This window comes from Recurvomyces mirabilis, assembly GCF_035927965.1.
Source record: "Recurvomyces mirabilis strain CCFEE 5264 chromosome Unknown scaffold_2, whole genome shotgun sequence".
Classification (NCBI taxonomy): Eukaryota; Fungi; Ascomycota; class Dothideomycetes; order Mycosphaerellales; family Teratosphaeriaceae; genus Recurvomyces; species Recurvomyces mirabilis.
In genome coordinates, this window is record NW_027041936.1 from 625,170 (window position 1) to 650,477 (window position 25,308).

Consider the following 25,308-nt stretch of genomic DNA (forward strand, 5'->3'; position numbering starts at 1 on the left):
CAGTGGGCGCTCACGGATGCTTCCGCCAGACCCCTGCAAGCTTCCGAAGCTGCAGCTCTAAAATTCTCTCGCGGTAATTCGAGATTCAGCAGTGTGCATACATATCTTTCCACGGTACCGAAGAAAGCCAGCATAGTACAACACAGCATGGCTTTTACACCAAGAGGAGGCAGCAGAGGAGGCGACCGCGGTGGACGAGGTGGTTTCGGCAGCAGAGGTGGCGGTGATCGAGGTGGACGAGGTGGATTCAGCAGAGGTGGACGTGGTGGAGGAGATCGAGGCGGGCGTGGAGGTGGACGTGGTATGTCATGGTCACGAGAGCATGCGACCACATATGCGTACTGACTATGGCTCGTAGGCGGCTTTGGCGACCGGGGCGGACGTGGCGGAGGCCGTGGCGCACCACGAGGCAGAGGAGCGCCGCGAGGTGGACGAGGCGGCCCAGGTGCCAAGGGCGGGCAGCGAGTCATCATCGTACGTCTCAAGTCTTGACAAACGACTTTGCATATTGAGCAGCACTAACATACATATCCTACAGGAACCCCACAGACACGCCGGCGTCTTCGTCGCCCGCGGCAAAGAAGACCTCCTCGTGACCAAGAACATGACGCCCGGCGAAGCCGTCTACGGCGAGAAACGCATCAGCATCGACACGCCCTCTGCCGTCTCCGGCGACGCCACAAACGGCGACACACCCATCGCAACCAAAACCGAGTACCGCGTCTGGAACCCTTTCCGCTCCAAGTTGGCAGCTGGTATCCTAGGAGGTCTGGAGGAGATCCATATGAAGCCCGGCAGCAAGGTCCTCTACCTGGGTGCTGCTTCTGGAACTTCGGTATCACACGTCAGCGATATTGTAGGACCAACAGGCACAGTCTTCGCAGTCGAGTTCTCGCACCGTTCCGGCCGCGATCTGATCAATATGGCCACCCACCGTACAAACGTCATCCCCATCGTCGAAGACGCCCGACACCCGCTCAAATACCGCATGCTAGTCCCCATGGTCGACTGCATCTTCGCCGATGTGGCTCAACCCGATCAAGCGCGTATCGTTGGCCTGAACGCACATCAATTCTTGAAAGTCGGCGGCGGTGTCGTGGTCTCTATCAAGGCAAACTGTATCGATTCGACTGCTGCTCCTGAGGCTGTCTTCGCGCGCGAGGTGACGAAGTTGAGGGAGGAGAGGATCAAGCCGAAGGAACAGTTGACGCTGGAGCCTTTTGAGAGGGATCACGCTATTGTTGCAGGTATCTACCAGAGGAGTACCTAAACGATGGAGGGAAGTGAAGACTACGTGGGTGAGGTTGCCTTTTGATGGTTATGCTATGGGTTGTATAGCTACGAATGGGAAGTCTGGAGTGCGAGGCGTTATCGTGGAGTCTAGTGGCGCTGGTCTACTTGTGTGCGGTCCTGATGTACATCTGTAGTACGCAAGAAAAGACAAACTTCAACCGATAGGTTTCTTTTCACCGTGTCATTGTCACAGTTCAGACCTGTGGCAGTGATCGAGGTTCGATGGCCACTAACACCATGCAAGAAACTGCTAGAGTCTACCACACTTCTCTACAGGTCCAGTATCGTCAGTCAGATGAAGCGTTTGTACACTATGGTGATTGACGGAGGGCAGGATTATGGGGAGCCACCTAGGAACGACGATGAGATGCTCCGGGCGGGAGACTGATACCTTGTTTGATAAGTAGTTTGGCGTGCTCTGGTGTCATGAGGCTGTAGCAGTATAACAGTGCCAACGCAACGACGGCCCCCATGAACAGTCTTGACTCGAGTGAAAAGGGGTTGACGAGTATGTCAGCACATCATTTCATTGCGCGGTTCATTGCATTGTTATCGAGGACATCCGCTCTCTCCGTGAAGTGGCGAACGCGAGGTCGACAGCAGCAAAATTCGGGAGCGGCATGTTGAGATGCCTTATGCTAGTCATGATTTCACTGTTGAGGTGAAACGACAATGCGAAAACAGACTTCCTTCCTCATCCTCCATAGCATTAATCTCTCCTACCACCACTCTCCCTTAGGCCGATCAATAGTCATCACCACGTGAGATAATCTCCTTGCAGTTCGGGCGCAGTAGAACAGTCTATTACCACGGTTGCGTCAGCAAACATCCTCTGCGTCAGAATCACGCACGAAGTGTAGAAGGAAGGGAACTCACATGCTCGAACTGCGCCACGTGGCTCCCGGGAGTATCGACCAGCGGACCATAGGCATTGACAATGCCATGATCCACGAGCGTCTTCATACCCAGGTGATAGTGCTTGACACCCAGCCTCTCCAGCGAGCTACGCGAGAACACGATTGTGCCGAAGTTCTCGTCAATAGTCTTCAACAAGTCCCTCGCGCCCTTTGACAACCCCAAGCCCGCCGTGCTCACCGCCTTCTCCCGACCGTACCCGTAGATGGGAGTATCGTCTTCTCTCAGATTCCCCCTGCCTGTCGTGCCGAAAGTCTCAATGGCGAAGATGTCGCCTTCTTCCATTCGTTGGGTCGTGCGAGAGGCGACGAAGGGGACCTGTTTGTCGCCGTGGATCTTGTAGCGCAGGATGTTGTGGCCAGTGAGCGAGGGGACGGCTTTGACGGGGAGGACCTTGCCTGTAGGGAGGACGACTTCGTGGCTTTCCATTACTTCTTGCATGGCGGCGCTGAGGGCGCTTATGCGGGCGTCTGGACCTGCTTCCTGTAGTAACCTGTCAGCTTGACTTCCCATGATTCGCTAACAAGAGACTCATGAACCTTCAGTCCGGTGTTGGTGGCTGCTTTCACAGCCTCCAGTAGTGGGTCATAGACTGGATTAAAAGCCACCGTGAAAGCACTATCCACAATCCTACCACTAACATGCACACCAAAGTCCACCTTGAGCACGTCGTCGTATTGTAAGACGACCTCCTTGGCTCCTGGATTAGGTGTCCAGTGGGCAGCTATGTTGTTCAGAGCTAGACCTGTTGGGAAGCCGAGACCAGCTTTCAGAACATCTCCATTCTCAATGCCCTGGTGACCAACCAGAGCTCGCACGCTTGCCTCGATGTCTTGAGCGATGGTGGAGAGCGCGATACCAGGTTTGATCAGAGTCTGGGCGTGCTGGCGAGCCTGACGATGGGTTTCAGCTGCTTTGCGGTAGTCCTTCAGGAAGTCGGCGTCCATGTTCTTGACCGCAGCTTCATGACGGAGTTCCTCGGCTGGGGTACGGGTGAGGTTCTCATTACGGGCAGCGTACTCCACGATCTGACCTTCAGGGTAGCTATCGTTGGGAAAGATCTCAGCAAGATGGATCCTGGGAGGCGTCGTCTGCGTGATGGGCGACTTCTTCTCCCTCTTCTTGTTAGACTTCTTTCTCTTCTTTTTAGCTGCGATGATATCAGCTTAACAGATAAGAGCAGGTCAAAAACGCGATCTAACATTTCTCGCTGGTGCCGTTAGTCTTTAGCTCGGCTCCCGGCTTCTCATCATCATCTCCATCTCCGTCGGAGTCCTCATCTTGCCCCTCAAGCGCGCCATGGACCAGACCGCTTGCTGCGGCAGGCCTGGGAGGATTGATGCTGGCAATTGCAGCATTGCCTGACGATCCTGCTTTTAGTATTAGTGGTCTGCATTCTGAGTCATTGTCACGCTGTTGAAACTTACCATTGGGGCCACGCTGATGCTCGTCGGGTGTTTTGGAACCCATGTTGTCTCTTCAGCTTCGCACATGGGTCTTCTTCTGTAGTTGCATAGGTAAGAAAGGACTCCTAAGGCAGGCACAGGACGAAGATCAGCCACACAAAATTTAAGGGTCACACGTGATGTGGGGTGCAGATGTGGGGTCGGTGGTGGAGAAAAGGTACAGTACACACATTCGGCACGACAGCTACAGCCCGGATGAGCTTTCGCGAAAGCCGATTCTAGCGAGGTCATGCAGAAGCACACGATACGAGTGTGTAGATTGACAGTGGCTAAGTATTAACAGAGAGGTGGGCATCCTTATAACGCGTTCCTGTCATTCTTATCCTATCTCTACAATCTTCTAGCATAACAGCGCAGGTCAATTTCAATACAGCCAGCATGGCATCGCACAAGAGACCAGTACGAGTAGGGGGCGCCAGCGGTGGCTTCTCTGACCGCGTACGTGCAATCTCATCTCTGGCAAAGAACGAAGATGTCGATGTCATTGTTGGCGACTGGCTATCAGAAATGACCATGACGATACACGGCAGTGGCAAGCAACGGACCCTTAAGCAACTCTCAGCAAAGAGCCAGCAGTTTGGCCAACTCAACTTGGAACAACAGCTCCAGACAGCCATGTTCGCTGAGAACTTCATGGATTGCTTCGAACCCGCTATTGATGACCTAGCTAGACGAGGAATCAAACTTGCGGTCAATGCTGGTGCTAGCGATACCGAAGTGCTGGCCAAGCTCGTACTCCAAAAAGTCCAAGCCAAGGGCCACGATCTTAAAGTAGCCTGGATTGAGGGTGACGAGCAGACCGATAATGTTCGTCGACTTATCAAGCACGGCGAGACATTCGAAAGTCTTATGCACGGCCGCAAGATCCAGGACTGGCCGAACGAGATTGTGTGCGCTCAATGCTATCTTGGAGGCCTCGGTATCGCAGAAGCATTTCGACAAGGTGCAGACATTGTGATCGCCGGCCGGGTAGCAGATGCTGCGCCTGCGATAGGTGCTGCTGCTTGGTGGCATGGCTGGAACCAATCGAACCTGGACGAACTTGCCGGTTCGCTTGTGGCGGGACACTTGATCGAGTGCGGAGCTTATGTGACAGGTGGCTATATGTCTTCTTTCAAGGACTTGCTCAGACAGCGAAAACATGTCAATCTCGGCTTCCCAATCGCAGCGATAGATCATCTTGGCCAATGTGTTATTACCAAGGAGCAAAACACCGGCGGCTGCGTGACAGTCGACTCTGTGACCAGCCAGCTGCTGTACGAGATCCAAGGGCCGATGTACTACAACAGCGATGTCGTTGCTCAGCTGGAGGGTATCCGTATCGAGCAGATTGGTGATGACCAAGTGACAGTATCTGGCGTGCGAGGACTGCCGGGTCCAGACACTACTAAGGTCGGCATCTCAGGGTTCGCCGGCTACCAAGCTGAGTACCATATCTACCTCTGCGGCCTGGATCTTGATGAGAAGTGCCAGTATGCTGAAGAGCAAATTCGATATGAGCTGGGTGAGGAACGGCTAAAGAAATTCACCTGCCTGCAATTCACACGTAACGGAGACTGTCCTGTCGATCCTCGTAATCAAGATGTCGCTACTGTCGACTTGCGTATTTTTGCACAGAGCAGAGATCGAGAGCTGTTGAGTACGGACATCGACAACACTTTCATGCAAGCTTGTTCATGCTGACACAAGTCATTAGACATGCGCAATCCGGAAGGCTTCTTCCGCATCAGCATGGTCAACTTCCTGATGAGCTGCCCAGGCGCATCTCTCGGCAACGACACGAGACTAGCAGAAGGCAAGCCTTTCTACGAGTACTGGCCAGCGCTGCTCCCACAATCAGCCGTCACACACAGAGCACACCTGCTCTACACTCCAAGTGGTGGAGGCCAAAATGTGATTGACATTCCACCACCAACGAATACGGCCAAGCATCTTCGCCAGCAGCCTTCGTATGACACGAACAGCCCTGTCGACCTTGCTGCTTACGGTGAAACTGTGAGAGTACCGCTTGGCACAATTGTGCTCGGCCGCTCAGGTGACAAAGCCTCAGATTGCAACGTTGGCTTCTTCGTCCGCGAGTCACCCAACAATGAAATTTGGGAGTGGTTTCGAAGTGCTCTCACAGTCACCAAGATCCGCGAGCTCCTGGGACCAGAAGAGTGCGCCAAGTTTGGCCAATGGGCTCAGCAACCCTCGCAGATCACATCACTCTCAGCGGGCCACCTTGCGAACGGACACACCACTGAGCCAGCGAAGAAGAAGGCGAAAGTAAGCGGTGCGACGAACGGTGCATCGCATGATGTAATGCGCATCGACAGATTCGAGATGCCTCATGTTCGTGCCGTACACTTCTTGCTGCATGATCACCTTGATCGAGGATACGATAGTTGCTCGACATATGACACACTTGGCAAGAATTGCTGCGAGTATTTGAGGTCGAAACTAATTGATGTGCCGAAGAAGTTTTTGGAGTATGCCAGGATCTAGTTTTTAGTGTCGGGAATATCTGCTTCTCCCAGCATCGCAAGTATGTTGCCGTTATACACTCCATTACCCTCACAGCGCATATGCATCCAGATTAAAGGGCATGGGAAGTTGTTCCAGCCCTTGTGCATCCTTCCTGATATACACACTAGCGCTCATGCCTCTGCATGGAAAGAAGCCAGTACCCTTCTCGTCGATCTTGACATCTGCTCGCTGCTCCGCTATCCTCAGCACGTCCACATATAAATCGCCAGGTTGGCCGAATGATATACTCTTCCCAGTCCAGTTGTCGGCTTCCACTTTCTCCTTGGCATCGCCAATGGACAGTAGGGCGACACATCCACTTCCAGGCTTGTCTGGTGACCCAGCTCGTGTCCAAGCAATGCAAGACATGGCGTCCCAGTAGTCGATTTGCTCACCGTACGCGAACAAACGCCTGCACATCATCAGGTTAGGCAACAAGCTACGTCTGCCGCCCTTGCCATCTGGCACTGTACACGCTGGAGGTTCAGCTTTCGGTCCACGAGTGCCGTACAGATCGCCCCAGAAGACACAAGGGTAGCCTTCTTGTCGTAGGAGGATGAAAGCATACCACAGCGCTTTCGTCTCTGGTAGCATCGATGTGAACGACGTCTGACCGGGCTGAGTGTCATGATTCGTGACAAGAGTGACAGCGACATCCGGTCGAATCTCCAGCAGGCTGTCGCGGATGATAGTCCGCAGATCAGCGTTCTTGCTGCCTTTTCGTACATCCTCCGATATGCGCGAGAAGTTATAAAGTAGTGGCGAATCATATGCGCAAGCGCCTTGGCTAACTACATCGAGCCATTTCGTGATTCTGTGCACTTCACCAGTCCAGATCTCGCCGACAACAAAAGCGTCCTTGCCATTCTTTCCTTGACTGACTTCATGTACTCGTGCTGTCCATTCTTTGGTGAAATTGTAGGAGAAGTGCTGCACAGCATCTAGCCTGAAGCCGCTGATACCAGTGCTTTCCAGCATCCATCGACCCCAGTTCATGAGATCTTGTTTGACCTCAGGATGCGAGTGGTCAATATTGGAGAACATGAGATAGTCATAGTTGCCATGCTCGTCGTCCACATCCTGCGCCCAATCTTTGCCGGGCCGTCTTGGTGGAGCCTCAGCTCGGAACTTGTTAGCGAATCGTGCGAGACGATTCATGCCAAATTGAACAGTTTTGTTGCCTGACTGCTGCTGTGATGGCTTCGGGTACTTGGCTGGGTCGTCGATGAGCTTGTATATGGCGTTCTTTTGCCCTCGTTGGTCCCAGTCTGTGCCGTTGAAATGCTCTGCTCGCCATTTCATGCCACTGTATTTCATGCCTTCTCGTTCTCGTCCAGGAAAGTCGTACCGTAGCCATGCTTCAATCTTTCTTGGTGGACATATTTCTACACGTCTGTCTGACAAGTTTGCACAGTCAGCACCTACCACATGTTCCAGTATTCTCACGTAGCACACCTTCCTTGTCCGACTCGACAGCCCAAGTATCCTCCGTCCTATCTCCCGCAGTCTTGTGATTCAGTACAGCATCCCAGATACATTCAATACCTTCCCTCTTCGCGGTGTCCATCAAATTCCTCAACTCTTCTCTACTGCCCCATTTCACACTCCTGGCATATTTCTGATCAAACTCACCCAGATCCCATAGATCGTAGCAGTCGTAGCCATTGCCTCCCGGACTATTTGCCTTGCAGCCAGGTGGCAGCCAGACACGGGTCACTCCTACGGCAGCTAGACCTGGCAAGAGACGATTTAGACGGCCGTAGTGAGATTTTGTAGAGTATGTCTCCCGTGGTGGAGGTGGCTCAGAGGGTGTATGCCATTCGAATGTCTGGAAGAGGATACCGTTGTCGTCCCGATCGTGGCTGTTGGACGGTTGTCCTGCATTGTTAGAGCTGACCATCATGGGCGAGCGAGCGTTTGGGCAAGTATGAAGCCACGAAATCGACTAGTAAGGACCACGAGAATGAAAGATCTGTAGAATGCAATGAGAAGAACACCTACACGATAAAATACGAGCTTTGTGACCTACGCTTGATTATCGGCCAGTTTCACCGTGACGTTGCAGACGGAAATGCTGGCACGATTGGAAAAGTGTCTGGGGTGCTCGACCTACTTCCGTTGTCGTCGCCTCGAAGATGACGAGTCTCTCTCTTTCCTACATTCATCATTCGTGCCAAATAGGATATCCGGACACAGATCACGACTGTTGCTGTTCACTGCGGTCATTACAGCCAAGTTGAAGGAGGAGAGGTCTTCAATCAGATAACACCATGATCATACGAGACAAGACATGAGGTGATATTTGTTTGGTTCACATTACCATGTTCTCGAGCAGGACGGCGAAGAGATACCATCTTGCTCAGCCTTTAACCGTTCATACAACCTTCACTCAACCGTGTTCAGCATCTCGAAGTGCTCTAGCCTCATCATCCATCTTCTGCAAACACTTTCGAAGATCCGCAACAATCCTCTCCAGCTCAGGAAGCGCATAGCTCGGCTCCAATTGCTCCTTGACGATACCAGCAAGCGTGAGAATGTTCCTACAGAGTCTAAGCGTGTCTCGGCACATGGACAAGTTTGTAGCGGTCTTTCGCGATCCTGCTGGAAGCCTGGCACGAGTTGCACTGCTGATATCGTAGCTTACGGGTATCCTCTCTCCTGCATCTTTGGTCGTGATGCGGTAGCTATGAAGTAGCCATCTCAACAACGCAGGTCGCTCCTCTCGGGTTGTTGAGCAGAATAGGGAAAGAATGACTGTGACACGCTGGTTTGAGCGAAGAGCGGCTTCATCCTCTTCTGACATGGAGGCTAGGACGTTGATAAAATTGTCGAAGTCGTAGCGGATGACTTCTACCGTGATTGCAGCAGTGCATAGAAGAATTGGGTAGTACTCCTGCCTGGTCCTTCTACACGCCATGAGTAGGCCCGGAGCATTGGGCACTTTCCCTCGTGATCTGACTGCAGGTAGTATTATTTTCGTCTGCTCTGCGACATGCTCGTATATTTGGATACGAAGCTCTGCAGGTAGACCGAAGAAGTTGGCTCTGCACGACTCATCTCGGGACGTGACGCCGACGCTTTTGTTGTGGCCGCTGCGTTGCGACTTTGCCTTGCCTGTAAAGGACCCGCGCGATGTCTGGAGTCTAGCTAGTGATCTGTGGAAGATGTTCATGGTGGCTTAAGCGTGGAAACCAAGACAAGTCAAGTGAAAGCACTTGATAGAGGGAGCAACACAAGAGGCCTGGGAGACCTCTATGAATTTCAAGGTCAGCTGCATACATGTACGCCTGATGACATCTCCAAGCAGGTCAGCTTCATGAATGGTCCGAGCGCCCACAGATATGACCGGATGGTACAACATAAGAAGTCTCCACTTTCATGTCCTTGGCGGAATTTGAGGTCGTGAGTTCGAGTATCGCTCATCGAATATGTCATACGCGTCAAGGAAAAGGCGAATACGTAGGCTAGGATGCGTTCTGTGCGAACGAGGTAACTCATGTTGGAAGGGTATGTATACTCTAGTGCTTTTGTCCCTCAACATTTTCATCGAGCAGTGGATAGAGCAAGGCCGTCATACCGAGACATTACCGCCAGCGCGTTCCATTTCATGCCCATGCCTCCGCTCATCTTCTCGGTATAACACACCTGCTGGACGCCGCTCCATATCTGTTAGCTTGTTTCCTTCAATCTCATTCTTAGCCTCTCACTAGTCCTCGTCCATCCTCCAAAGATGTGAAGCCACTGGGACGCAGCTTGTGGCGAATTATCACTGTTTTGGAGATTGATGTGTAGGTGCTTGACATGTTGCAAGCCCAAGCTGGATCCAGTGAAGAGCTGTGAGAGTCTGATGTCTAGGGTATCCTTGATGTCGATAGCCATTTCGCGATAGAGTATTGGTGTCGCCATGGCAGATTAAGATTGGTTGGCGTGACACATTTGGCGAAGGCCACGTTTACTGGCCAGAGACTCGAAGGTTACCGTCAGGATTTCAGAGGGTAAGCTCAGGAAGCTGTTCTTCGCCTCATCCGCGATTTCCGGCCTCTTGGCAGCATCCTTCGTGAACTTCTGCATTTGATTGCATTCTGTTGGGCCGTCACGAGTGACCCCTGCGTAGTTGAAGGGCGGCATCGTCGCGGAGCGGAGCAGTCGTGGGATACGAGCCGTGTGATGTTGCTTGTCGACCAAGACTAGTCACACTGGACACGCAGTGGTTGGAATGTGCTGAGAGAAAAGGGATACAGGTCAGTAAGATGGAGGCTCATATATTATACTCAAGAACACGCGCGTGATCGAGCTTGGACCACGACATGAGTTGTGGCGCTGCTGGGTTCACATTGTCCCCCGGTTGATGAATGTGTGTAGAAGCTGAAGCTTGCCTAGACGGGATGTCATTCACGGGGAGGCGACTGAAGCCGAAGCTCTGTACAAGTTTGCTATATGGAATGTAAAACATGTGATCCAAACCTGCTTGCCACGTGTCAGCGTTTGACAAGAAAAGGAACAAAGAGGATGGTTAGATCCGTCAAGGTGTGCATCAGAAGGAACAATTGGATAAATTAATAGAAATCGTCACGATATATCGGACAGTGTGAATAATAAAATCATCAGTGCAGAAGTATGGCAGTGCTGAGAGAAGATGACTGACCTCGACCCGACTGATGTACGATCAGACCTCTTTGTCCGGTATCTCGTGGCCGACAGGCTGCCGGCCATTGCTTCCCGCAGCTGCCTCGCGCGCCTTCTGGGTGTCGAACTGCTGCTGGACGACAGAAGCAGTCCTGACGTTCACTGGTGAATTGACCGCTGTGAGCACTTGGTCGTCCAGCTCGACTTTCGGGCCTTTGTAGTTCTTGCGTCCATCGACGAACCATTGGATCATGCTGATTATGAGCACAATGGCGAATGCGACGATGCAATAGTTCATGCTGTTCCCAGTTACTGGAAGTGCGGGCGGGAAAACGAAAAGGACCGTGGTGACGATGACGTAGATGACACCCAGAATATTTGCGAACCAGGCGAACCATTCAGGCAATATGAATGACCGTGTCGATGGTAGCATCTTCCGTCCCCGTAAGAGATTGATCGCGACCGGCATAGCGTACGACAACCCAAGCGCTACCACAGAGGCAGATACTATTGCGTTGAATGCTGAGCTAGAGCCGAGAAAGATAAGACCGAAGATGAGCACCACGGCATTGGTCAAGCCGAGAGCCTCCAGCGGTACATCCAGCTTCGGGTGTACGCGGGCGAAGAAACGGCTGAACGGCAGTCCTCCGTCCCTCGCAAAGGCGTAGGTCATGCGCGAAGAAGTCGTCATGATGGAAATCCCGGCGAACAGCAAGCAGACCAGCGGGAAAATTAGCAGGCAGACCGATCCTGCCTTGCTTCCCGTGGAATAGTATAGAATATAGCCGAGTGGACCGAGGGGCGATGCGATGACCTCGTCGACCGGACCAGCCACAAACAACAGGCAGGATAAGAAGATGAAGCCAGTGAACATGCCAATGGCTACTGCGTAGATCATGATTTTCGGGGCCACCATTGCAGCATTGGGTATTTCTTCCACCTGAGGGGAGAGACAGTTAGCACAATGGAGCTCTCTTGACGGCAGCAAGGGGCGTGCTTACCATGTGGGACGTCGCATCATAGCCTATGAGACCAAGGCTACAAGTATCCAATGTCAGAAGCGAAGCTATAAGTCATTGAGTTGTATGTGGCAGCATCTACTTACCCGCCTTGGAGTAAGCCCAACATCCTTCAGATTTGTCAGCAACAAAGCATATGCGTGAAAGGATGAGATATAATCACCACGAGATCCCGTCAGGCCATCCCGTATTGTTGATGAACTGCCTGTATACGTAGTCGCCTGAGTTGAAGTTGGGCGAACCCGTCGACAGGATTGTGATGGAGATGATGGTGAAACCTGCAATGCTCCATATGATTGCTATCTGGTTGACGTGAGGTAGTATGTGGTTTCCAAAGGCATTGACCAGGGCAGCCACCACATTGTACCCAATGTACATGAGGAATTGCTGCCATGGTTTGGACTCAAAATCGGGGTTGTACAGCGAGATGATGCCCAGAATCAACTGCGATCCTAGGAGGCCGGCGGTTGCTGTCAGTGCGATCCATCCGAAGCACGCAATCCAACCACAAATCCAAGAGAGTATAGGCATCCATCTTCTCCATGAAATCGTCGCGACCCAGTGATACTGTCCTAGGCAGTTTCAGCTTGGTCAAACGGCTAGACATTCCATCGGGACATTACTAACCTCCTGCTGTCGGATATGCAGACAAAAATTCCGCCAGAGAGGCTGCCAGGCAGAGATTGCATACGCCTGCTGTGATCAGGCCCCAGATGACAGAGGTTGGTCCACCGCTGGGTAAAGCGAGGGAGAGGGAGGCAGACAGCGCAGTCCAAGAGTTGAGGATGGCGAAGGCCAAGCCCAGCATCGACAATGGCGAGAAGTTGCGCTGTAATTCTTGTTTGATGCCCAATGAAGCCAAATGCTCGTCGTCTTTGAGCAGAGAAGCTCGACGCCCTTCTGACTGCTTTCGAGGCATCCTGAGTGATGTTCTTGGCTCTTCTCCTCTTGACCTCCTCTCACTACCCCTTCGAATTCCACCGCATGTGTTGCGACCCACGGGATGGACGAAACGAGAGCGCAGTTTCTATCCGTCTCAGCGATCCTTCCTTACGGGCCGAAGCCACGAATGACTTCACACTTCACATCATCCTTGCGCGACCCCGCCCGAAGAGGAAAGTCCTTCCACAGAAATCTCTCGCAATGGTCATCTATTGGGATGCAATAGTGCCGATGGTAGGGCGCAGCATGCGCGAAATTTAGATGAGTCTCTCGGTCATTGGGAAACGTGATATTGCTATCGCTGAATCTTTCCTAGCATGACGGAAAGAAGGCGGCTTGGCATGCGATCCCCGCCGCCTTGGTAGTGCTTGAGGTATCACTTGGGACCATGATCGATCGATCATGTACACGAGAGCCGCAAGACCTTGGCAATTTTGCACGCTCTCCGAAATACGTTGCGGGTCAACTTTGATACATATAGTGTTCTTTCCTTCGAAAGCTTTAGATACACTACTCGTGATTACACATCTGAGCGCACAATCGAAACATAGATGCCGGCCTTAGTCTGCTTGCTACTTCTTCGTCCTAGTATGCTTCCATAGCTACAGCGTTAAGTCGATCCTGAGCAGCTTCCAGAGACTCTCGTTCGAAATCCTGCGGTAGGGTCATAGAATCTGCAGCGTTCTCGCTGCTTTGTGCCAGACTGAAGTAGGCATCCATGCGTAAATCCTCGGTGAACTCGACGATCTGGACAGGTGCTTCGGCCTGAAAGCGGATTAGATAATCATTTCAGTACACGTAGCTGTGTTGAAACTGGAAGACCGTGCAGAGAGCAGATGCTCTGTGATAGAGAAGGACTTACGAATAGACCAAACATGCCCATCAGAGCACCTTGCACAAGTGGCATATGCACAACGATGGTCTTCATGACTACCCGCAAGACCGGGAATCGCTTCAACGCCTTCACGTCCTTGGCAAGCGGAACCGGACGATCTTCTTTCGAACCTCTGTCATATCCACAACGCCTGTAAGTCAAGAGATCCAGAGTGAACGAGCAGAGGCGAGACCTGGTTTGCATAGAATGCCAGATAAGATAAGCAAGAGGGTTGCCATGTGAGTGGTATTGCTCAGTGTGAGTAGCATCAAAATTGAGGTGCCAAGAATCTCGTGCAGTATCGAGCCAGATGCTCTCCACATACAGTACGGAGATCAACTGGCAATGCGATGGAGCCTCAGGGACGAGCCTGGGACCTGTTATAGCACCAGTTTCGCAGGCGACCTCTCGGGCTTCACTACAGACTTGCGTGATGGTTGGTGGACAACTATTGAGATAAGTCGTTTTCCCCGGCTTGCAAGGAAATTGGCTGTGCTCATCGCTACCTTCATAGTAAAACACGACGTCTGGTACCGGGTAGTCGACTTCGCAAGTGCGGATGGGGAGGCAGAAGCGCCATATCTCTTTCCGAAGTTCTGGAGGGAGACAAGAGAAGAGATGAAAGTCTCGGGCGCCAGATACCATTGACATGTGGTGAGTCGCAAATTATGCTGGGAGGGAATTGAGAGCGGGTAGCGCCTGAGTGTTATGTACCGACCTGCAATGCCATGCCAGCGCTTCCTGACATATATCTCAACTTGGGCGGCTGCACATCATGGCGTTTGCGGCTGGAACCTGCCTCGTCCTTTTCGGCAAGATCGTGATCCGGAAGTCCATGGTCTGCTCGGACTTACGAAATTATATTAAAGGTGTACTGTATCATCGTCGACACGCTGGAGGTTCGTCGCAGGTGCGGTGCAGGGTGAGATTGTTTTCAGACTCAGACTTGGATTCGTCTGGTCGACCGGCTTGGCATCTTGTCTCGATCCCGAGATTTCCAGGATCTGGTGATCGGATCGCAATCAACTCCCTTCTTTCATGGCTGCGGCGACCACAACTCCGATCAGCCTTGAACTCCTGACACGTCAACACATGCCTACATGTCTGTTATCTGCATAAGATATACCTTGGGTTCGTTGCTGATATGTTCGGCGCGCTGTCAGCCATGGACTATCGTGAACAAGATCCTCGACACGTATGCTGCAGGGCCATGAGCCGCCCATGATCCTCCCCATCCAATCAAGTGCCAAGGCATGTCGGTCTCAGACACACCTGCAATCTCAAACATCTAGGCTAGTGGCGATGGAGCCCACAGTAGTCATGATGAGGCTGTCGCAAAAAGCTGAGCGAAAGAGTCGTGTGCCATCAACCTCACCTCACTGCTGTGACGCCCAACTTCAAAACGCAGAGGAAGCAAATCTAGCGAATCTAGATCATGCTTCAAACACCGAGGGGACATGTCCGGCAGCGCTCGACAGCATCCATTGGCCCATACGAGGCAGAGAAGAAGGACATCGCCGCCGAGGAGCCTTTGCTCGAAGACGATGTGACCATTCATGTTCCTACCAAACGATTACCTGCCGACCGGCCTGTGGCCATACTCTGGGGAGCTTCGCTTGTCTTGACTGCACTCATCACATACCTGATAAGCTCGAGGACAAGTAGCGGCGAGCTTGGCGCCTTGGCGAAGGGATATGCAACGGAATTGGGTATGATCAAATCCCGCTAGGTATGCGATCATACTGATAGCCTTGCAGAAAGTGCCAAGTCCGCTATCGAAGTCGTCGTGACGCAGTTCACAGGCAGTCTGGACTTCAAAGGTAAACATGGCTTTATCCCTCTCGACTCGCCCAGTCAGAAGTATGTTGGAAACACTGCAGACGTGGACGCAGCCTGGTCCGAGCTAGTAGATGATCGGTACTTCCTGTTGACCAATGATGAGGCCCATAAAGCCTATGGGGACGACATCGAGACTACTTGGAACGTACACCATGGAGGATACGTCGCTGGGCTTGACGTCTTGCATACTCTGCACTGCCTGAATCAGCTCCGAATGTCACTGTATCCGAAGATCTATCCTCAGGACCCGGAACATGGTGTCATGCACAAAGCTCACTGCTTGGACCATCTTCGACAGCTCGCCATGTGCAATGTTGGCCTCACGCCTGTACCTACACAATGGTTTCCTGGTCTCGGGCAAAACTACATCAACTCGTCTCGTGAGCATACTTGCCGTGACTTCTGGCAAGTTCGAGATTGGGCTACAGAGCGCTTCAATGGAAGTACTGCGGTCAAGCCGCGCAATAAGGACGGTAAGATATGATTAGGCTTCCAAAAATGGCGGTGCTGACGTGTCCGTGAATGGAACAGGTTCCCTGAGAGAAGAGTTCTATGCACCATGGTCTCCTTGAGCATGACTCTTCAGACATACGCCAAAGCGCTAGACGGGTGGCTACGATACGACTCGACTGACGCCGCTCGAATCCTCATGCTTTTCTGACATCCTTCTCTCGCAACAACAGAGGTCTCCGAGCAAATAGCATCGCCAGTACTGTATGGAACGCATCCTGAATGATCAAAGGTGGCTGGATGGTGCTCCGAAAGCAGTGTCAGGAACAGTAATATGACTTCCGCGCTTCGAGTAGTCGGACGTGATATACGGGTATTAGCATACGAGCTGCGGAGCTGCACCCGTACTCCATGATGGCGAGCTTACTTGGGTAGAGATGTACCCAGATACAGTAACTCATATCCCATCTTCGTTGCCGCAGATACATGGACTTCAAGAGAGCTCGAAAGGTTGCGTGCGGGAGATTAATGAGTTACGGCTGATCCTCTTACAGACGCTTCCAACTTAAAGGGTCCTCACCGGGTGAACTACACATGCATACGACAGCAAGCTGAAGACTCTGTAGCGGCGAAGGGACGAGCTACCGCGGTTGCCTATCGATCACTATGTTGAACAGCTTAACACAAGCCTGTCCCGTTCCGCGTCCGACCTGCATAGGAAGGTTATCAGGCCTGTGGCACGATCATATGCTACCTTTGATGTCCTTCGACATGTACGTTGCCCCTGAAGAACATCTTTCACTTCTGCAACACCCTGGACGACATCGTTTTCAAACCTTCTGTACTGACGTTTTCCCACCCTCTCCTCGATACTGGTGACGGCCCCAGTTCTACTCTGTCGCGGCTACAGACCTAATGACAAGTCGCAGCGCAATCTGATGAAGAGACGGACGATCATTGAGGAGCTTGGCAATAGTAGTTTTGGTTCTCGGTGGCTCTAACTTAGCTGAAGTGAAGGGAAAACAGCACGAAGCCTAAGGCACGATCACGTGCTAGCGCCAGACCTCAGCTAGCATATATCGACCCCCATCCCCCTACCGGCGACAAAATCGTCTTCACAACACATTGACACCGCTTCCAAATTGTCACAACATCTCGGTTTCCCTCGAGATCTACCCTCCAGCCATGTATGAGGCTATATCATCATGTTTCAGTCGAGTTTGCTAATATCCGTCTCTGTGTAGTGACGTCCAGCGATCATTCACTAGGTCGCACATGTTCGCTCCGACTCTATTCGCTCGAGTCATACGGCGCCGTTTGCAAGACCGGTGAAGCTGCACTGTTGAGGAGCTAGTGCGATCATTGCATGCACTGGCGGAGGCAATTGCGATTGATCTGGACCCTGGCGACTGGGTGAAGCTGAGGGCGAAGCTGAGTCGACCACGCCATATTTTCTTCCACGAAGGTCGGACGACGACGAGGTAAGCAAAGTCCGCACTATCTCGCGTTCCATAGCCATCTCCCGGTGAGCTGGCAACAGATCCAGTCGGTCTCCGTGCACAAGAGCCTCGCGCAGGTAGATTCCACCACAGCTTGACACCACGCCTCACCTAACCCCACGCCCGATCCAAGCAGTCGCTCCTTCCCTTCACGAAAGCTGATGAGTCCACAAACAGGCTTCGACATCCCTAGCGCCACCGTCTCTGCAGGACCAAGGTCACAAGCACCAATAGATCGAGCTTATCGGAACAATAAGGAGAGCCTGAACCACAACCAATACCTCAAGCTCCCCCACCAAGCGTTTCGCACATAAAGCCGCCCCTTTTCATCCTCCGTCGAACTTCTTCACCTTTCACCTTCTCACTCTTCCACCCCCACAAGGTCGACAACACTTTGCACAGCTACGTCGTGCATCTCAAGCATCGGACGCCATCCTTTTCAGCAGTACAGGTAAGTTAGCATCTTCCTCTGTCATCGTCATGACTTCTCCACTTCCCGCACGACACGTTGACCGACATTGTGCTCCAGCGATCACATTCACACAAACGCACTCACGGTGCTCCTCGGCACATCCAACACACGATTTTGCAGTGGAGCTACTTTTGTATCTTCACCGGTAAGACTTTTATTTTTTCGTTCAGCGCGTCAGTTTCGGCAAGGTTTGGCAAGTGGACACCTTCCGGCAAGAAGATGTCTGGAAATCTCGGTCGAGCGCGCGGCGGCGGTATTGGTGGAGGACCTTTCGGCAGTACCGGCGTCATGGGCGATAGACGTGGTAGCCGCAAGACCTCCATCGATTTTAATGACATGACCATGAGCGGGTGAGCTTTCCTCTTCCATGAGCTTCGTGCTCTGTCCTGCACTGACGCGTGTATAGTGACCCGATGTCCGGTAACATGAAGAAGACCGAAGAAGGCATCCAGAGCCCTCCTGCCAAGGGCACGATCGGTATGTACACTTCAATGTCACTACACAGGTCTTCAGCTAACACGCCCATCAGATATGAAGATGCGCACAATCAGCAATGTCAGCATGAAGCTTCCTGACAGCGGCGTCGGTTGGGATGGCGGCCCTGCCATTCAGCCAACTTCGCCGACATTCCATCATGGCGAGCACAATCGCAACACATCTGTCGAGACTGTGGAGTCGCAGCCCGAGCACCGTGAATTCTATCCATGGGCTCGGGTCACATCTCCTCGCGATGCCATCTCTTCCTACCAGCAGACGGGATACCATGCTCGTACTCCATCCTCTGGTAGCACCATCGGGCGCCACCCCTCCGTCAATCCAGTCGACCAGACCAAGATCAAGCACGTCTCTTATCTAGGCAAACACGCTATCGTTGAGGATGAGGCCGAGATCATTCCCGACTATCAGCACGGTGCCGCACTCGTCAACCACCGAGGGATGATCAACAACCACGGGAGAATGCTCAGCATCCACGCCCGGCCGCTTGACGGGCAGCATGATCGTCTAGTACAGCAGGATCGTCTAGCGCAGCAGGATCGTCTAGCACAGCAGGATCGTCTAGCACATCAGGATCGTCTAGCACAGCAGAATCTCATCAACAGGCAGCAAGGTCGTACCAACGAGAGATTGTGGATCCAGACTGAGGCGACCGAGATCCGCATCGACGATGCGGAGGAGCGCAACATGGGCCGCTTCCAAGGTGTGAACACTCGCTTCGCTCGCGGTACCGCCCAAAACCAGGCATCCAGTCTAGACCTCCACAACATCAACAGTCACATCCAAGACCAAGAAGAGCGTAACATGGATGCCGACCATCGTCAAGCGTCTATTGATTTCCAATTTGACGATGTGCGTGACCAATTTTTGGCGAATGACCGCGACCTTGACGCCTTCGAGCTTCAGCTCAAAGCCAGCGACACTCGCCTCCAGGCTCGTCTCGACACATACGCATTGCACAACTCCAAGCACGTTGCGAAGGTCGCCCAGCTCTTTCACCAGCAGTTGCACAAGAACACGCAAGTGTACGACGCTGCCTTCTCGCAGCAAGCTGCGAATCAACAACAATTGCAGCAGCAACATGCTACGATGGTGCAGCAGCTCGAGCAGGCACAAGCTCAAATGAGGTTGCAGGCTGTCATGATGCAGAACGTCAACGACAACTTTGCCAGGCTGGGATTGAGCACGATTCCTATCACCCCGACTCAGGCAGGCATGAACTTCTCCAACAGCGCGTACACTCACCAAGTTCACGCCTCCCAATACCTGCCATCACAAGGCTATCCGTATCAAGGCTTTCCGCAGCATTCGATCACTACGCCCGTAGCTGGCCCAAGCAATGCCGCAGCCACCGAGTCTAGAAGCGATCCACGATCCACCATCGCTCAGCCCAACCCTCGCGACGATGTTTTCGGTCCTGCTCTTAACCTTCCGCAACGCCGCCCAGGACCTGCACCGATTGCTGAGTTCGAGCAAAAGCCGTATCACGAGCTTCTTCACTCCGTCTTTGTGGGCGTCGAGATTGCCGTCCGCGGTGTGAAGACCAAGCGCCTGGATCCTAGATCCTCCGATCGAGACATCCAGAAGCTGATCAAGGATATGGCTGAGCTCAACAACAGCATCCAGAACACGAAGACTGTCGTGCTTCGCGATCCGAAGTACACCATCCAGATGCTCATTGGTTATATCAGCAAGTGCCTCGTTGTCGAGACCATCGACAGCACGATCCTCAACCGCTTCCCGAGCGTTGCGTTCACGGCTGAGTACTTCACAGCCTGCAACAATGAAGCTCGAGCAATGGTGGACATGATGCTCGCCAATGATGCAGGTGCTAGAGCCGGTTTGGCGAATGAGCGCGCGCGCATTGCCCGCTCTATCGCCCAGCTACCTGGATTTCAGCAGTGGATCAAGGATACCGCCGTCGCTATCACGAACGATCTCGTCAGCGTTCTCCAGCCTGCCATTCGTGAGTTCCAGCACGAGTCGGCTTACAAGCTTCTCCACAAGCCTGTCCTCGAGGCACTAAAGATCGGCGTTCGCATGCGTCAGGACCCCAAGAACTTCATTTGCAACTGGTACGGCTCGGGTCATCGTTGGGACTACAACAGAATGGTGCAGCGTAACGACGAGTTCTCTGGCCTGGATCTCACTCAAGATCCGCCCGCTCACTGCGTGCTCTTCACCATGGCACCCAACGTCGACGAGAAGTTCTCCGACGGCAAGACAATCATGAGCACAAACTTGCACAAGGCTGAGGTCGTGCTCGGTATGCGCAAGGATCTTCTCCGCTAGATCTCGCTTGATCGTCCGGCTCGTCTCGCCGCTGGCTGACAGCGGACGTTAAGCAGCAAGGAGGGGGTGATATGGTGGGGGGATGATGGGATGATGAATGGTGGCATGGCATGGTGGGATCTCGGTTTCTGGCTGAGAGTTGTGTACGATGGTCGGGGGCTCGCAAAACGGTGCTGGTTAACTGCGATTGAACGCTGGTAATACTGGGGGCTTTTTTGCTTGCTTGTTGCAACGAAAGGGAGGAGTTCATGGACTTGCGTGGTACTGCAGCGGCAGTGGTGATTGCTTTTTCAGACCGCTGAGGTCTTTGCACATGGACGGCAGAGGTCTTCATTGACCAGGCGGTGGCTCATGGCTGCTGCGCTGCTGTTGTACTATAGTATCTTAAGGAAATGGTTCTACCACCACTTGCCGCCTCCATATAACCGTCACCACGCACTTGGGATGCTCTTTCACTCACTCAAGGTGTGCTTGACGGCCTCGCACACGGGGAGGGTTTCAATAATCACAATCGTCGGCCAGTCCACCGCCGCGTTGCTAGGTCAATGAGGTAGACTGTCTAAATCATGCTCGTTGTACGTGCTTGAAAGTTCCAGCGAGTTCACGATACGTTACGATCGCGCAATACATGAGAGTACTACTACAATAATGATGCCGGAGTACAAACGGCAACTCATGGGTTGGTGTGGCGCATGACGAGTGTCGATCATCAAGCGTCAAGCAACTTTGCCACAGCGCCAAAGCTCCACCACGTTCTGGGCCGCGTGGCGTTTGTGGTCTACGTACACTTCGTCACCTATCACAATAACCCCGATATCATGCCTGTCCTATCATGCCTGGCACCGCAGCACCACCCCTCTTCCAAAGGTTTCTCTGCTGCTCTTTCCACGACCACCAACGTCTATACTGACTCACAGCTTCGTACGAGCCGTCTCGGACTAGCTGACGACACCTCTAATCGCCTGTTGCTACCATATGCCGTTGCCTGGAGGTAGGTGTGTTTGCGTAAGTATATAGCTTCTGCTTCCCTGTCTCCCTGTATGTGCCTTTCTTTTGTCTCTATCAACACAACAAAGGAACACATCAATCATGCCATCAGTACGATACTACAACCAAACAGCGCCTTTCTGGGACTGGGTAGCTCAGCTCGAAGAGCAAGGCGCTCAACACCCCTCCTTCGGCGGCCGTAACCAACAAGGCGAGGATTCTACATCCGACAACGGGCAACAACGCCCAAATCCATGGGCTGAAGGATGGGGTGCCTTTCCTTTCGGACCTTTCCCTCATCGCGGTCGCAGACACGGATCGCCTGGCCGTCATTGTGGACCACCTCCACCTCCACCGCATGGCCCGCCTCCTGACAACGAGAAGGGCTCGGAACACGACAACCCCGACGAAGGTCCGTCCGAGCCACGCGGCCCTCCTCCACCCTTCTTTGACGGGCCACCACCACATCACGGACCCGGACCACATCGCCATCACAGCCCTCCTGGTGGGCGTGGCCGAGGCGGCCGCCGCGGCAGGGCCGGCTTCGGAGGTCCATGGGGTCGTCACGGCCAGCATCATTTCGGTCCAGGAGGCTTTGGAGGATTAGCCGAGATGTTTCAGTCTCATATCTTCGGCGATGGCGAGAAGGGTGGCGCGACCGACAAGTCTGAAGACTTCAAGCCCGACGTTGATGTCTTCGATACTGCTGAGGCGTTCATCGTACACGTCTCCTTGCCAGGAGCAAAGAAGGAGGACGTGGGAGTCAACTGGGACTCGGAGAAGTCTGAGCTCAATATCGCTGGAGTCGTCTACCGCCCGGGCGATGAGGAGCTGTTGAAGACGCTTGCACTGGATGAGCGTAAGGCCGGGGCATTTGAAAGGAAGGTGCGCCTGGGCAGCAGGGCGAATCCCGCGCAGGTTGACATGGATGGCATCAGCGCGAAGCTTGAGGATGGTGTCTTGAGGGTGGACGTGCCTAAGCTTGACGCTGGATACGTGGAGGTGAAGAAGGTCGATATCGAGTAGAATACAGGGGAGGACGGTAGTGCACTGAGGATAAAAGCTCAGCAAGAATAAGTCAAGGTAAGATAGTAAGTCATATAACGAATCACGAGTTGAGAATACATCAAAGCTTCACTTTCCACCACACAGCTTCACGTAAGGTAATACATACCTAGTGATAAACTCAATCAATATTCTTTCCACAGCCAACGAAGTACGCCCATATTCATTATCATGCTCGACGTCAGCCGCTGATCATACATCCAACTGCCTGATCGCGTCCAGGTCTGCAGCAAAACGCGACAATTCCTCAGTAGCCTTGCGCCGAGGGCACTTCGCAGCTATCTCGCTTGCCATCCCAAATACCACTTCCTTTGTTCACATCTCTATGTCTAAGATCACAGTAGTCTTGGCAATTTCGTATCCCAGTTGTTCTCGCAGCAATGTTCTTTGTTTGATCTCTGGGAAGCCGCCGGATCCGGCCTTAATGCCCATCGATTGTTTGAAACATATACTATCGCGATGCAGAGAATGTACAGCCTGCCACCGACACACATCAGATTGCAAAGCAACGCTGATTCAAGATGCAGATCACCGCAGCATTCCTGGCTTTGGCCGGCCTCGCGACTGCAGCTGTCAAGCGTGGAGCACCAGCTTACGGTTATGGCTCTTCGTCTAGCTCATCCTCGCCTGTCGCTCCGATCTCTCCGTCAACAACGAAGCCGACATCTGTCTCGCCAGTCTCGCCAGTCTCGCCAGTATCCCCAGTGTCACCCACGAGCCCATCATGCGTCACGCAGACATCCAGTGTCTGCAGTCCGGTGTATTCCACCAGCATCAAGACTTCCTCGACCCCTGTCGTGTCCACCCAGGTGAGCACTAGCATGCAGGCCAGTGTGATCACGAAGACCGTCACTAGCACCTACGTTTCGTACTCAACCAGTAAGTCTTTTCTCGTACAGCTCTTGGGTGTTTGACTGACCAGTCGCAGTTCTGACGACCGTTATGACCACCGAGACCGGTTGGGAGACAAAGACCGTTCCGACGACGATTACGACTTCGACGATCATTTGTACCACGAAGCCTGTTACCATCACTACCAGCACTACTTCGCTTTCAGAATGCCATACAACTTACCCACAATCGACGTCGATCATTAGCACTTTGACCGAAACTGCATCTGGCCCAACTGTCTTGACAACGTCCAGCGCCATTTACTCCACGATTACGAGTACTTCTGAGCAGATGCTCTACAGTACGATGGTTGCCACAACCTCGTCCTGCTCTCTCAGCTCTTTCTCCAGCTGCAAGGCTCCAGAAACTACACCTACGTCTCAGCCAACCACTCCGAAAACATCATCTTCGCCTGTCGCACCTACCACGGTCCCAACGACGACACCGTCTTCGAGCAAGCCGGTCACAAGCTCTACGACCTCCCAATCTACCACCACGTCCTCTTCGTCTTCACCAAGTTCCCCTACGACCGTTCCGACCACAAAAACATCCAGCAGCACGTCCTCCCCAACGATCCCGGCATATTCCAAGCCGGCTGTTACCACGACTTCCTCCAGCTCACCCATTTTACCCACTAGCAAATCCCCTTCGAGCTCAGCGACCATCCCGGCATACTCAAAGCCGTCATCCGGCACACCCGTTATACCAACCAGTCATGCTAGCAAATCCTCTTCGAGCTCGGCGACTATCCCTGCATACTCCAAACCGTCATCTACTTCTTCAGCCCCTACGCCTGCTGTCTATAGCTCCAAGACATCAACTTCTTCGGCTACACCTTCTGTGTACACATCCAAGCCCTCCTCTTCCTCGGCGGTGACAGTGCCATCGACTTACTCCCACTCCTCTACCGCGGCACCGATACCCACGACGTATCAGTCGAAGAGCGTCTCAGTCTACTCAAAGCCCACTTCTAGCTCGAGCGCACCTGTCATGGTCTCAAAGCCAACCACCATCGGTGGCTATGGCAGCTACTCTTCAAGCACAAAGGCCTCGAGCTCCGCTCCATCATCGAGTATCACGGCCCCAACAACAAATTCAGTCAAACCTAGCTCGTACACGCCGACCTCAAGCTCTACCAAATCGACCATCGGTGGATACGGCGGCTACTTCAATGCCCCATCACCATCAAGCAGCAGCAGCAAAGCTTCGGCTACGACTTCAAGCACCAAAGTCTCTAGCACGACTGTTACGAGCAAGAGCAGCCCACCCAGCTCCTCGTCTGAGCGCCCAACAGTATACGCTTATGGCTACGGACCATCCTCTTCTAGCACAAAGAGCTCTTCGTCTTCGGCACCAGTCTCCTCAGTCAAGGCTTCCTCGGCTCCACAAGGATACACTTCGTCTAAGCCGACTTCTTCAGCACCCGCACCCACAAGCAAGAACTCTTCCGCACCTCCCGCTTACAGCAGCGTAAAGCCATCTTCCGGCATGCCTCCATACTCTAGCGTGAAGACATCCTCCGTACCAAGCGCATACACAAGCGTCAAGACATCTTCCACACCGCCCGTGTATCTTACCAAGACGACGACCTCCACCTGGGCTCAAACCTCGACTCTGCGTCCTGGTGCCAACGCTCCCGGCGGCTATGCTCAGAATAACGGCTGGTAGAACTCTG

At 53.0% G+C, this 25,308-nt stretch overlaps 11 protein-coding genes across 11 annotated transcripts; 6 read left to right on the forward strand and 5 right to left on the reverse strand.

The window, feature by feature from the left end:
• Positions 1-147: 147 nt before the first annotated feature.
• Positions 148-1,270, forward strand: NOP1 (Small subunit processome complex component; the record flags this gene model as incomplete). The annotated part of the gene is made up of 3 exons (XM_064833699.1): positions 148-301; positions 359-474; positions 539-1,270. 3 exons carry the CDS (start codon positions 148-150, stop codon positions 1,268-1,270), a joined length of 1,002 nt encoding a protein of 333 aa, XP_064698660.1.
• A 767-nt stretch (positions 1,271-2,037) lies between these two features.
• Positions 2,038-3,678, reverse strand: LTS14_000991 (uncharacterized protein; the record flags this gene model as incomplete). The annotated part of the gene is made up of 5 exons (XM_064833700.1): positions 2,038-2,094; positions 2,170-2,691; positions 2,748-3,358; positions 3,411-3,578; positions 3,636-3,678. 5 exons carry the CDS (start codon positions 3,676-3,678, stop codon positions 2,038-2,040), a joined length of 1,401 nt encoding a protein of 466 aa, XP_064698661.1.
• Positions 3,679-4,052: 374 nt separating this feature from the next.
• On the forward strand, positions 4,053-6,161 carry LTS14_000992 (uncharacterized protein; the record flags this gene model as incomplete). The annotated part of the gene is made up of 2 exons (XM_064833701.1): positions 4,053-5,313; positions 5,371-6,161. The coding sequence occupies 2 exons, from the start codon at positions 4,053-4,055 to the stop codon at positions 6,159-6,161; spliced, it is 2,052 nt and encodes a 683-aa protein (XP_064698662.1).
• A 69-nt stretch (positions 6,162-6,230) lies between these two features.
• On the reverse strand, positions 6,231-8,082 carry LTS14_000993 (uncharacterized protein; the record flags this gene model as incomplete). The annotated part of the gene is made up of 2 exons (XM_064833702.1): positions 6,231-7,567; positions 7,608-8,082. The coding sequence occupies 2 exons, from the start codon at positions 8,080-8,082 to the stop codon at positions 6,231-6,233; spliced, it is 1,812 nt and encodes a 603-aa protein (XP_064698663.1).
• Positions 8,083-8,571: 489 nt separating this feature from the next.
• Positions 8,572-9,680, reverse strand: HEM15_1 (ferrochelatase hem15; the record flags this gene model as incomplete). The annotated part of the gene is made up of 2 exons (XM_064833703.1): positions 8,572-9,318; positions 9,462-9,680. 2 exons carry the CDS (start codon positions 9,678-9,680, stop codon positions 8,572-8,574), a joined length of 966 nt encoding a protein of 321 aa, XP_064698664.1.
• A 1,168-nt stretch (positions 9,681-10,848) lies between these two features.
• Positions 10,849-12,746, reverse strand: LTS14_000995 (uncharacterized protein; the record flags this gene model as incomplete). The annotated part of the gene is made up of 5 exons (XM_064833704.1): positions 10,849-11,748; positions 11,810-11,846; positions 11,914-11,937; positions 11,991-12,399; positions 12,455-12,746. The coding sequence occupies 5 exons, from the start codon at positions 12,744-12,746 to the stop codon at positions 10,849-10,851; spliced, it is 1,662 nt and encodes a 553-aa protein (XP_064698665.1).
• Positions 12,747-13,354: 608 nt separating this feature from the next.
• Positions 13,355-13,697, reverse strand: LTS14_000996 (uncharacterized protein; the record flags this gene model as incomplete). Its single annotated transcript, XM_064833705.1, has 2 exons — positions 13,355-13,534; positions 13,632-13,697. The coding sequence occupies 2 exons, from the start codon at positions 13,695-13,697 to the stop codon at positions 13,355-13,357; spliced, it is 246 nt and encodes an 81-aa protein (XP_064698666.1).
• A 1,381-nt stretch (positions 13,698-15,078) lies between these two features.
• LTS14_000997 (uncharacterized protein) lies at positions 15,079-16,054 on the forward strand (the record flags this gene model as incomplete). Its single annotated transcript, XM_064833706.1, has 3 exons — positions 15,079-15,352; positions 15,401-15,955; positions 16,014-16,054. 3 exons carry the CDS (start codon positions 15,079-15,081, stop codon positions 16,052-16,054), a joined length of 870 nt encoding a protein of 289 aa, XP_064698667.1.
• Positions 16,055-18,122: 2,068 nt separating this feature from the next.
• Positions 18,123-20,690, forward strand: LTS14_000998 (uncharacterized protein; the record flags this gene model as incomplete). Its single annotated transcript, XM_064833707.1, has 3 exons — positions 18,123-18,253; positions 18,310-18,380; positions 18,433-20,690. The coding sequence occupies 3 exons, from the start codon at positions 18,123-18,125 to the stop codon at positions 20,688-20,690; spliced, it is 2,460 nt and encodes an 819-aa protein (XP_064698668.1).
• A 975-nt stretch (positions 20,691-21,665) lies between these two features.
• LTS14_000999 (uncharacterized protein) lies at positions 21,666-22,703 on the forward strand (the record flags this gene model as incomplete). Its single annotated transcript, XM_064833708.1, has 2 exons — positions 21,666-21,681; positions 21,790-22,703. 2 exons carry the CDS (start codon positions 21,666-21,668, stop codon positions 22,701-22,703), a joined length of 930 nt encoding a protein of 309 aa, XP_064698669.1.
• Positions 22,704-23,263: 560 nt separating this feature from the next.
• LTS14_001000 (uncharacterized protein) lies at positions 23,264-25,301 on the forward strand (the record flags this gene model as incomplete). The annotated part of the gene is made up of 2 exons (XM_064833709.1): positions 23,264-23,621; positions 23,671-25,301. The coding sequence occupies 2 exons, from the start codon at positions 23,264-23,266 to the stop codon at positions 25,299-25,301; spliced, it is 1,989 nt and encodes a 662-aa protein (XP_064698670.1).
• Positions 25,302-25,308: the final 7 nt, after the last annotated feature.